The following is a 10,630-nucleotide window of genomic DNA, read 5'->3' on the forward strand; positions in this document are numbered from 1 at the left end:
TTGTGTCGAAGCTAGAGGCTCTACAGCTACAGGTACATGTACCTGTACATGTAAAGTTGGTTTCCAGTGAAAGTACACTTTCTTGGATGAGTGTGGTCCCAAAAAGGAATACAAATCATTCATAATATGTTTCGACCAGAGCTAGTACCAGACTACAGATGGTTAGGAAATTTATGTCAGATCTGGTTTGTAGCATTTGACCATCAATCGCTCCATCAAGTTCAATCAAGTTCTCCAAATTTGATGAAACCATAAAACATACTGTTTTACCAGTGTTTCTCTGGTTTTTAATACTCTGTTCTCATTTAAACATGGTGCCAGATTACCCTTTAAAAAGACATGTACATGTATGTAAAACTTTCCTTGAAAATGATACAGACACTGTGGTCTTACACTTGATTCAAGTTTTCCTGCCATGTCAAATCACATGCCTATTTTGGTTCATTAACTCATTATCGAAGCAAGGAGGAAGAAAAACTTGACTCAGTACATACAACTGTACATGTACAGTATGTCTCATTTATATTACTTGCTCAGTCATCCTAAATCCAAAAAGGGAAAGAACTTTGAACGAACGATCTTCGACAACCAAATGAAAAAAAATTACATTTCAGTTTTTTTAAAATCCATATTTCATAAATTTGCCCAGAAAATTATTGGGAAAGTGACGATTTTAAGGGGGAAAATCATGCAGCTGCAATGAGGATGAAAATGATCCTATTTTCGATTTCGATCACATTGATACTGTTTCTGCGGACTTGACAAGAGCCCAAAGACGAGCGATGGGAAAGCCAGCTGCTTTGCCTGAAGAATGACAGATTTGAGCCTGAAAACATCATGCCACTTCTGCATTGCCTATTCTGCCATTCTCTCCTGTATCCCCATGTAATGCATTCCGCGTCGGATTTAAAAATCCCTACGAAAGATTATGATGCGGAGTTCTGAAATGAATATTTGATGTTAGTTGCCAGTCTCGTGCTTTGCGTCGTGGAATGGGTGCTGGAGGCATGATGCCTTGTTAAGCGATGGTAGCACGCCGAGATCAGTGAAGATCTATGTTGTAGTGTTGACATGATGCATAATTCCTCACTGCACACCAACCACCAACACAGGTACACCCTATATTCTTGAATGCACACACTAGTTACCATTCTGAAAGCTTTTTGCCCACATTTTAACTCTTCAAAGAAGAATGCCTTCCCTCCTTCAAGTAGAATGTGATGACAGAATTAAAGTAAAAACATAGTGAAAAGAAAAAGTAAATTTCATTCTTGATACATGTGTATGTACATTGTATTAGATAAGCTATGGTGACATGGTTCTCAATGTACTCTGGCACAGCTATTGCGGTTTATCAATTGGTTTGTGCACAGTTGAGCGTTTGAGCAAAATATGCGAACTTTTGAAATTGGCCCAGTTCATTGTAGAACAGACTGTGCGAGGAAAGGGTAAAGATTGACTGTTCCAGAATCACATCACCCAAAGTGTTCAAGTTCTACTTTTTTTAACTAAAGGACGGTTTGATTTGGTAACACGCATTTCCCAAGGACGCTTGACCGAGTATACTCGGGACTCGTCCTTAACGGATTAAGATTAAAATACAATGTTCAACAAACAAGAATATATGTGACCCGCTACAACAAAATGATCCTAAAGTCGGGCGAGGTCGATTATTTGAAAATTGCATGACACAAATCCCTAATCTTTCTGCTTTAAATTGATATATAACACATCATATAGAAATAATTGGCTGCAGAGATATCGATGTTTAAAAGAGAGCATGTCGATACGTCTGGGAAATCACTGTTTCGAGAAAAGCGCCCTAAAAGTTCTCCTTGCGACGCAATCACGATCAAAGGACACGCACGTCAGTTTTCACCTCTGAACAATAGAAGGTAAGCCCAAGCAACCCACGAAATGCTCATTCAAACACAGCAACGGCGGTCTCCTCACTGACCAATCAGTGACCAGGATGGCAGGAGAAGTGGCTGGGTATAGCGCACCCCGCCAGCACGCACCAGTCGACTGGGCGGTGTGCGAGCTTCACGCTTCGGTTAGCGGCAAGCAGCAAACTGACCGATGAGATCACTCTGGTCGTTGTTAGGGGCGGAGCCTATGTGTGGCGCTCACTCCAAATGTTCGAACCAGTTTCTGCTTCGTTGAAACGCCAAAAAAACATGGACCAGAAAAACGCTATTTTTTGGTCTTTCCTTTCATCATTTTGCTTCAAAATTTCGACAGATGATGAAGACATCTCAGACTCTAATAATATATGTCAAATTCAGAAAATCTTAAGTTTTGACCAGTTTTGATGCTCTGACTTCAAACTTGATTTTCACGGCTTCGACCGTGCGCGACTTTAGGACCATTTTGTTGTAGCAGGTCACATATGTGTACACTGTAAATGTACAAGAGTTGCATGGTAAACCATGGAGCTTCATGACTGTAACCTACAAATTGTACACTAGTACTACAGTAATGTACATGTACCACCTTGATGTGGTTTAACTCTTTATGCGCCATGGTAGAAACCCCATAGCTGTGTGTCACATTATTCTGGGGCACCAACATAGTCATGCTTTTGGAAAACTGTTTTTCAGATTATATTATATGTAATTTCATAACTTTTAAATAGATTTATGTTAAGCTGGAAATGTAGTGAGCAAAGCTGTAGAGAAAATGCTAAACTTTGTTTGCTTTCATATAAATTGTACGACAGTACAGTGTACCACGGTATGTTTGTTTTTCTTTCAAATGACCAGCAGCTGCATTGTTGTAAAGGCATGACATTTGCACACAAAACAGTGGCTGACACTTAGAATTAAACACACAAATTCAGTAGTGAACACCACTTGCTTGTCAATCACCACATACATTATTATGTAATAAAAAAGCAAGGGGACAGTAAATGAGGGCGGAACAGATTCGCGAGAAATGCTTTCATTGTGCTGCGGCAATTGGCGATTTATCGATCAGTTTGGGCAGGTTTGTGCATTTGAGCAGAATATATTAAAGCGAAGTTGGCATACCGTCGACTGAGTCGGGCATGCGAACGTGGCACATAAAATAAATTCAGCATTGAAATATTGGAAATACCGGTACTACCAATGTCAGTCAGAGTTTCAGATACTGGTAGTACTATGGACACACAAATAAACGACTGTTGTCAGACACCGCCGCAGTATTTTCATCGGTATCCATGTAGTGTACGTACTGTATGCACATGTACAATTGTACCCGGTACACTGTGTATGTGCGCGTTTGTCACTCTGTGCTTGCAATACACAGCAGAAGCTCACGACACTTCAAACAAAATGTAAAAGTCATGCACTCTTAATTTAGACATGATCCCATATACATTGTATTCACTCACAAAACAGAGATTAGTTACAAGGACAGTGGAAATACTTCCCAGATCTACAATGTATGTATGCACACAAGTTTACGAGGCCACAACACGTGAGTGGCTATTCCAAAGTGAAACAGAAAGCTGAAAGAGCATTGCAATTTGAATAGAATGCAGGTAGAGTACACTTTGCTCAATTCATATTTGATGAGAAGAATAAGTGTATAATGTGTAATGTAGGAGGGTACATGGGGGAGTGAAAGGGGATGAGAATAAAAGGGTATGAGTTAAGATGAAACACCAAACCAAGGGGGTATTAAAGTTTGCAATAGGAAGGAAAATGTGAACTAGCACAGGTGAGTTTTCTTTTCATTTTTTCTTTTCTGCAAACAAATGATACAAATTGGAGGTTGTAATACTTGTGTGCTGCTGTTTGTTCTTGTTTTTCTTCCGCGTCGATCGCAGCCTCCAGGAGCGGAAGGTCCAGCGAGACCTAGTTCTATCCTTGACCTCAGACATGACTGATGTATAGTGTGTGTGAGAAGTTGGAGGGGAATCCCCTATGGGTCAAAGGTCAAAACTCAAAAACGGGTGGATAGCTGCACTGTATGGGTAAAAAATAAACAAAAGAAAGAGCAGAGGGGAAGAAGACAAAAAGAACACAAAAATAAACAATAACCATGCAGAGAGAGAGAGAGCACAGGAGAACAAATATGAAATCATGCTCTTTCACCTAAATTACTTCACAGTAAGAGATGCACATTTTTTTTTACAATCCAATGCTCTGCTGTGGACTGCAGTATTCAGTCATACGCTGTACACTCAAGTAATCTATGCAAACAAGGCAGGCATACTGATTACACATATAATACGTTACACTACAGTAAAGTTCTGGCCCCGAGTTCTTTTTGATCTATACCGCGTACACTGTAGTTGTACTGTAAAAGTGGATATTTTTGCGCGTGTAATTTTTTTGTGCTCAGCCGGGTATGATTGGTTAAATTGTGTTTTTTTAATTCCGCAGAATGAAGGTCTACACACTGTGCTACTGCAACACTTACAATGTAGCAAGTAAAAATACTTGCCTGCTTTTCTTTTCGTGCTAGTATCCTGGCTGCGCAAAATGCATGAGAATTATAACACTGCAAAAAATTCCACTTTTACAGTATTCTTTTCACACATTATACTCTAAACATGTACCACTCAAAGGAAAGAGTCCATCATATTCATAGGGTAGCAGCCTTTAAATTGTATTGCATTGTGACAATTTTCTCCGATTTTGCCTTCTTCTCTTTTGAAGTGCACTGAATAGATGCAAAAGACGGCAAAAAACTTGACCATACCTGGATTACAATGTACATTGAACAATAACAACAAATCATATTTTTTTTTCTTCTTTGTAGACCCCAATGTAGCACAATATACTTTGGCCACTAACATTCTAGAATAGACCTGTGTCATTTTAATACTGCATACATATTATTCATTCTTCTGTTGGGAATTAAGCGCCTTCTCTTGTAGGACAAGAAATATTAATTTTTATAATGCATGGTGTGGTACACAATCACCATTATCATTGTTAGTGGCATTTGTCATTACCGGTATTGTATTTATCAAAATCAAATATTTTAGTTTAGTTTATTTTATTATTATTTATTATTATTATTATTATTATTATTTTTTTTTTTTTTTTTTTTTTTTTGGGGGGGGGGGGATGACTAAGCTAATAATACGGCTGTACACCCTACCACTGTTTTCCGGTAGATGCATATTTTCCTAAGCCAAGGTCACAACACTTGCCAGTATTTTACACTTTATGGAAGAGAAATATTAGAACAAATATTTAATTCAAAAAAGTGTATTGCTTTTGATAACTACACGTGTAACTGTACAGATGAATAAATGCTATTAATTGCACACCCATCCTATTCTCAATGTTCTACAATATTGCGGTATGAATTCCTTTAATTCAATTTTATCAATATTCTCTATAAAAAAAAGGTTCAGCTTCATGGATACAGTTTCAAATGACACCATCAATGTGATTTTAGAAGATTGCAAGTGAGCTGGCTACGTAATGTACCAGTATTAAGTAAATGTAAAAAAATATCACATTTTGATGATCAATGACTTTTTAAAATGACAAATGTTCTGATTCACTTGATCACAAATTTCTCGAGTCTCACAATTCAAATCCATTTACTATTTAAGCACTGATGCCTTTACTGATCTGTGCACTGATTTTATGGTTTCACCTGTCCAAATTTGATTGAATTCCTTTCTAGGTTGAAATCATCTTAAATAATTATACACACATTTGTAGCAAGCTTTATCCTTACACACTCCAACACATGCCTCCTGATTCATGACACTAACATTACGACCATTAAAGTTCAGTGTACATGTATGTACAATACCTTCAGAAATTTGACTTCCTTGTATTGTAAAGATGATGAAAATCACCGAAAATTAGATTCCACAACAAATAGAATTTGTATCATAGTAATGCCAATTTATACAAAACTATTGTACCCCCTCAACATGTCCAAGAAGTGTGAAAGTTGTACAATGTACATGTTTACAAGTAAAGGCTACCACCTGGAATATTTTGAGAATCTTAGAAATATTTCGGCTCTACAAGCAGACTGGTATTTCTATTGTGCAGTTATCAACAAAACATGTACAACAAAGCTACAGTACTTGCTGGAATACATGTAGACTGGTACAGACATCTTTGGATCTGTAAAACACATTGTGTCATTATTAATCAGTTTGTAAAGCACAGCGGATGCCAAGTTGCTAATAAGGAAAATATCTAAATAACATTGGACACAACTCTATAAAATCTAGTGTAGGGCAAGTCCAAGATAACGCGCGCGTTACGTATGGGACATTCACAGACTTTTATGACCTGAAAAATAGTGTTAATGGCTTTTGATCATATTAAACTGTATCATGGTGATTGATATCTAGGAGAAGTATAATCATGCAAAAAATTGAGAAAAATAACCTTCACAATTATATTCTAGAAGATAAAATATGTGCCGTTACGTATGGGACCAGAAAAATTTTGTTTTTTTGAACATTTTTTTCAACCTCAAAACTCTCTGAAAGTATTTCATTCTACAACTTGTAACTCACTGTGATGAAAGTCACAACACTCAAGATTATCACAGGTAAGTTTCATGTCATTAGGCAAAAAGCTCTAATTACAGGTTCTAATTAAAGACAGACATGATGTGTTACGTATGGGACAGTTTGTCCCCCATTCATTTAGTGTGTGAAGAACCATGTTTATGGGTATTTTGCATAATTATTGAAGTAAAATCAGTTGAAACTACTGAAATACTGATCCAGATTGTCAAGGAAACAATATTCCCCAAATATTCACCATCTTAATCATATTCAATCATATTTTTATATTTTTATGACCAACCTGAGTATGCATGCCCTTTGTCCCCCATTCGTTTAGTGTGTGGAGAGACATGTTTATGGGTATTTTGCAAAATAATTTTGCAAAATACCCAAATTTGTGCATAATCATTGAAATGGAATCAGTTGAAATTACTCAAATACTGATCCAGATTGACAAGGGAACAATATTCCCCAAATATTTACCATCATCCATATTTAATCATATTCTATATTTTTATGACCAACCTGAGTATGTATGCCCTATTTTTATCAGGATATTTACCACTGAAAAATTGAATAGTTTAAAGTGTTTACTTCCATTGATGAAGGGGAGTTTGCCATTTCGTTTCCATAAAAAACAACTTGACACAAGAAATATTAATTTTTATAAATAAGCAATACCTGCTGCGTGGAACCCCAGTGATCGAGTAGATACTTATATGATGTCTGTCTAGCAGTCAGGTCATTGATTCGAGTCACAAATCAGTATGTATACCCATGAATTTTGTAGTGGCTATTATTGAAAACTGAATAAGGACAATTTGTGTATCACTTGCAATAAAAAAAAAAAATCATTTTACTTTATATTTTTTTAAATATATATCACAACCATTTCAAATTGGATCTCCATCACTAAACTTTGAATTCCTCTAGTCTTAGGATTGTATGCTCTTTAGTAATTCATATAATTGGTTTCCAATCATCTCATTAAATGTTGAAAACTGAATCCCCATTTCTACAAAAAAACTATACAACCTGTACCATCCCTTTAATGCTGATTTTTCATTGTGTATTTTGCCATTTTCCCCTCCCCCTTTCTGAAAATTGTTCAGTCAAGTACATGTACTGTTTAAAGTGTCTATAACTCAAAAAGTAGCTACAATGTTGGGATGTTTTCTTCAGGATGATTGACCATTTGTGTACTGAGAGACCTTCCAGCTAGTTTGGTAGCTACATGCATTCACATGCATTATGTATGAGGATGTCCCATACGTAACGCATTTGTCCCATACGTAACATTATTTCAATGCCTAATAAAAAATATTTCTTTTACTGTTTTTTCTTTTTTCTATGGTATTTAACTTCTCTAAACGATAAATTAGAACTTTCCAAAAGGGCATTAATATAACCTTAGCAATTTCAGAAAAAACCTAAAAAAATGACCTCAATTTGTTACGTATGGGACATCTCATGATAGGACACGAGCTAATTTGCATAATCATTTGCATAATCCCTAAATTTTCATACCAAGTTAAACTATTTGATGAACTTCTTATGTCCACATATTAATCAAATATCATTTGCTTTCCTTTGAATTAATATGAATTTTTATAATTGTCCCATACGTAACACTGTGTTTCACATTTATGCAAATGAAGCCCTTGAAATTTGCATAAATTTACGTAATATAATTTTTTCCTCCATGGAAATCAAAACTTCAACTCATAAGCCTCAAAATGATACCAAACATGTCAATATTGAGCAAAGATGAAATTTTGCCTTCTGAGGGGACCTTATCTTGGACTTGCCCTGTAATGCTACCATACGTAGTAAACATGACTACCGGTACCAAAAGTTCTACAAACATATTTCCACTCTGGATGCATTGATACGGCAAGCTTCTGGACTGCAAGTGCTTTTGAATACACTGACACATATCACTACTTAAAGTAACATTCATCACAATCTACTGTACAGACTAAGCCAAGCAAATGGTTCCCATCTCACATTTAGAATTAACAAAGAAACTCAATAAACTGGACATACTCTTCTTTTTGTTCTTTCTCTGGAGTCTGCAGCTTTTTCTTTTAAATCAAATTTAGGTTTGCAAATCTACAAATCTAGAATTGTATCAGAACAATGCATGCAGTTCAACAGCTACATACAATAATTTGGGCTCGTAACAAAACAATGCCCATGCCTGTAAATCTATAAATTTATCAAAAATTAGAAGTTTTTTACAGTACAAATCGTCATGAAAAAAAAAATATTGTCACATCATAAATTCATAATCACATTGGTGAACAGGTTCAGGATCACGCTTGACATTCTACTCTTCAGAATTCTGAATATTTACTTGCTAAAGTGATGTCAATATCCTGTAGATATCTAATTAATATATTTACCAGTTGTCTGTTTTTTTACAGATTCTGAAGAACAAATATTAAAGCAGAGTAGTAATCACACATACACGTACAAAAACAAAGAAGTTTCAAACATCATAACGAGTAATAGTATGACTCATCCAAAATCAAATTTGAATGAAAAGCCACTTATTGAAAGTCAAAAACAAACTCAATTCAAATAATATAAACTCCAGGATGGAAACTGTCATAATGCACTATCTAAAATAAAGCATTTTCACTGTTAATGATTCACATATTCATGCACATTGCTCAAGTCAAGTTTATTCATTGCAATCAAGCAGCAGATATGCAACACGGTACTTCAGCCTAAAAAGACGAGACTTTAAACATCCACTCACAGGACGTAGACAATCTCAACTCCGCCTCATTGCTGCGATTATTCTCATATACGATATTTCCGTCCGAAGCTGCACGATTCCTTATGGCCTCCATCAATTTGGTTAAATCCATATTAAATCCAAGCTCACATCCACGATATCCGCTGGGTGGCTGTTATTTCATGAAGCACCTACGTAAGAGTGGCGACCAAATATCCAACATGGGCTTTCTCTTTCTACCTGTTTTGTAAAGGTACTTGCACTTGTCAGCAAAGGCAAAACAATGTCCACACTAATGGCCTAGATAGATTTAGTTAGTGTAGCTACTATATGACAGCAAAGAATTGCTATTGGCAGTATTGCCTATTGGTTTAAAACCAGGAGTCAAATTTCTCCCTGGCTTTGTTATTTCATTACTAATAAGGGCAGCTAAGGCTAAGCAATTTGTAAAACAAATGACTGAGGACATGAAATTTGGAGGGTTTTGATTATTTTTATAATTTCCCAAGTCTACTGACAGCAAGAATTCCACAATGATGGGTGCATGAAAATAAGAATGCAGTGTTTACACTGACGTTTCTGCCAATGTCTGGGTCATCACAGTTTACTGGTGTCCACTGCACTGCGCCGCACCACGAAATCAGATTTAGCACTTAGTAATAGCAGCTGCAGTGGCAGGCGGGGTACGGGACGTATGGTAAAGAACTCCCCAGCGCTTCGGGCATGAAAGTATTCAGCAGCCAAGGGTAAGGTACCGTATGCATAGTGCATCGGGCTCGGCAAACCAAACCCGGAAGTCATTAGGTGCGAACAAGCATGATCCATTGTTGAAATGGGTAACTCGAAAATTGAACGTGCTGGTCTGTGTGACAATAGCACTTCAAATATGCCTTGCTGGTTGAACAAGGAGATGAGGCTTGAAAATAAAGAACAGACGGCATTTATGACAAGCATTCTATCAATATATAAACATAACAATTCGCGAATCTAATCAGGAATTATCAAAATCTTTATCATGTACGGTTATCCTAAAAATTCACTTACCCTCAAAAGAATGTAGGTGCTGACATGTTTCAAGCCCTGGAAATAATATGGAAATCACGAATGACTCATCTGTTGAATGACTTAATACATCCCCTCATCCGTGTCTCTGCATCGATATCAATCCGTTATATTGCTTAGGAACCATAGAATAACGTCATGAAAATGATGAGTCTAGAATACTCTGCAACACGGTAGATTTTATCAAATAATGTGATGACAGATCCACACACTGCTGATCAACGTTCCTATGACTTCCCTAAGCCCTGTGTTGATTGGTGAAGTGCAGGTCACATGACTTAATTAGGCACGTGATCTTTGACCTGCCCTCAAAGTTGCGCCTGCGCACACTATTGATCCACCGG

At 36.7% G+C, this 10,630-nt stretch overlaps 1 protein-coding gene across 1 annotated transcript in view; it reads right to left on the reverse strand.

Moving 5' to 3' along the window:
- Positions 1-10,523, reverse strand: part of LOC139720529 (uncharacterized) — a 110,050-nt gene extending 99,527 nt beyond the window's left edge. Inside the window, exons 1-2 of the mRNA XM_071631882.1 lie at positions 10,269-10,523; positions 9,246-9,415 (exon numbers count right to left, since the gene is read on the reverse strand). Coding sequence (XP_071487983.1) covers positions 9,246-9,357 — 112 coding nt within the window. The 5' untranslated portion in view covers positions 9,358-9,415; positions 10,269-10,523. The remainder of the gene's footprint in view (positions 1-9,245; positions 9,416-10,268) is intronic.
- Between the last annotated feature and the right edge of the window lie 107 nt (positions 10,524-10,630).

The sequence above is a fragment of the Diadema antillarum genome, unplaced genomic scaffold (assembly GCF_040938485.1).
Source record: "Diadema antillarum isolate AM-2024a unplaced genomic scaffold, OU_Dant_1.0 scf00000128, whole genome shotgun sequence".
Taxonomy (NCBI): Eukaryota; Metazoa; Echinodermata; class Echinoidea; order Diadematoida; family Diadematidae; genus Diadema; species Diadema antillarum.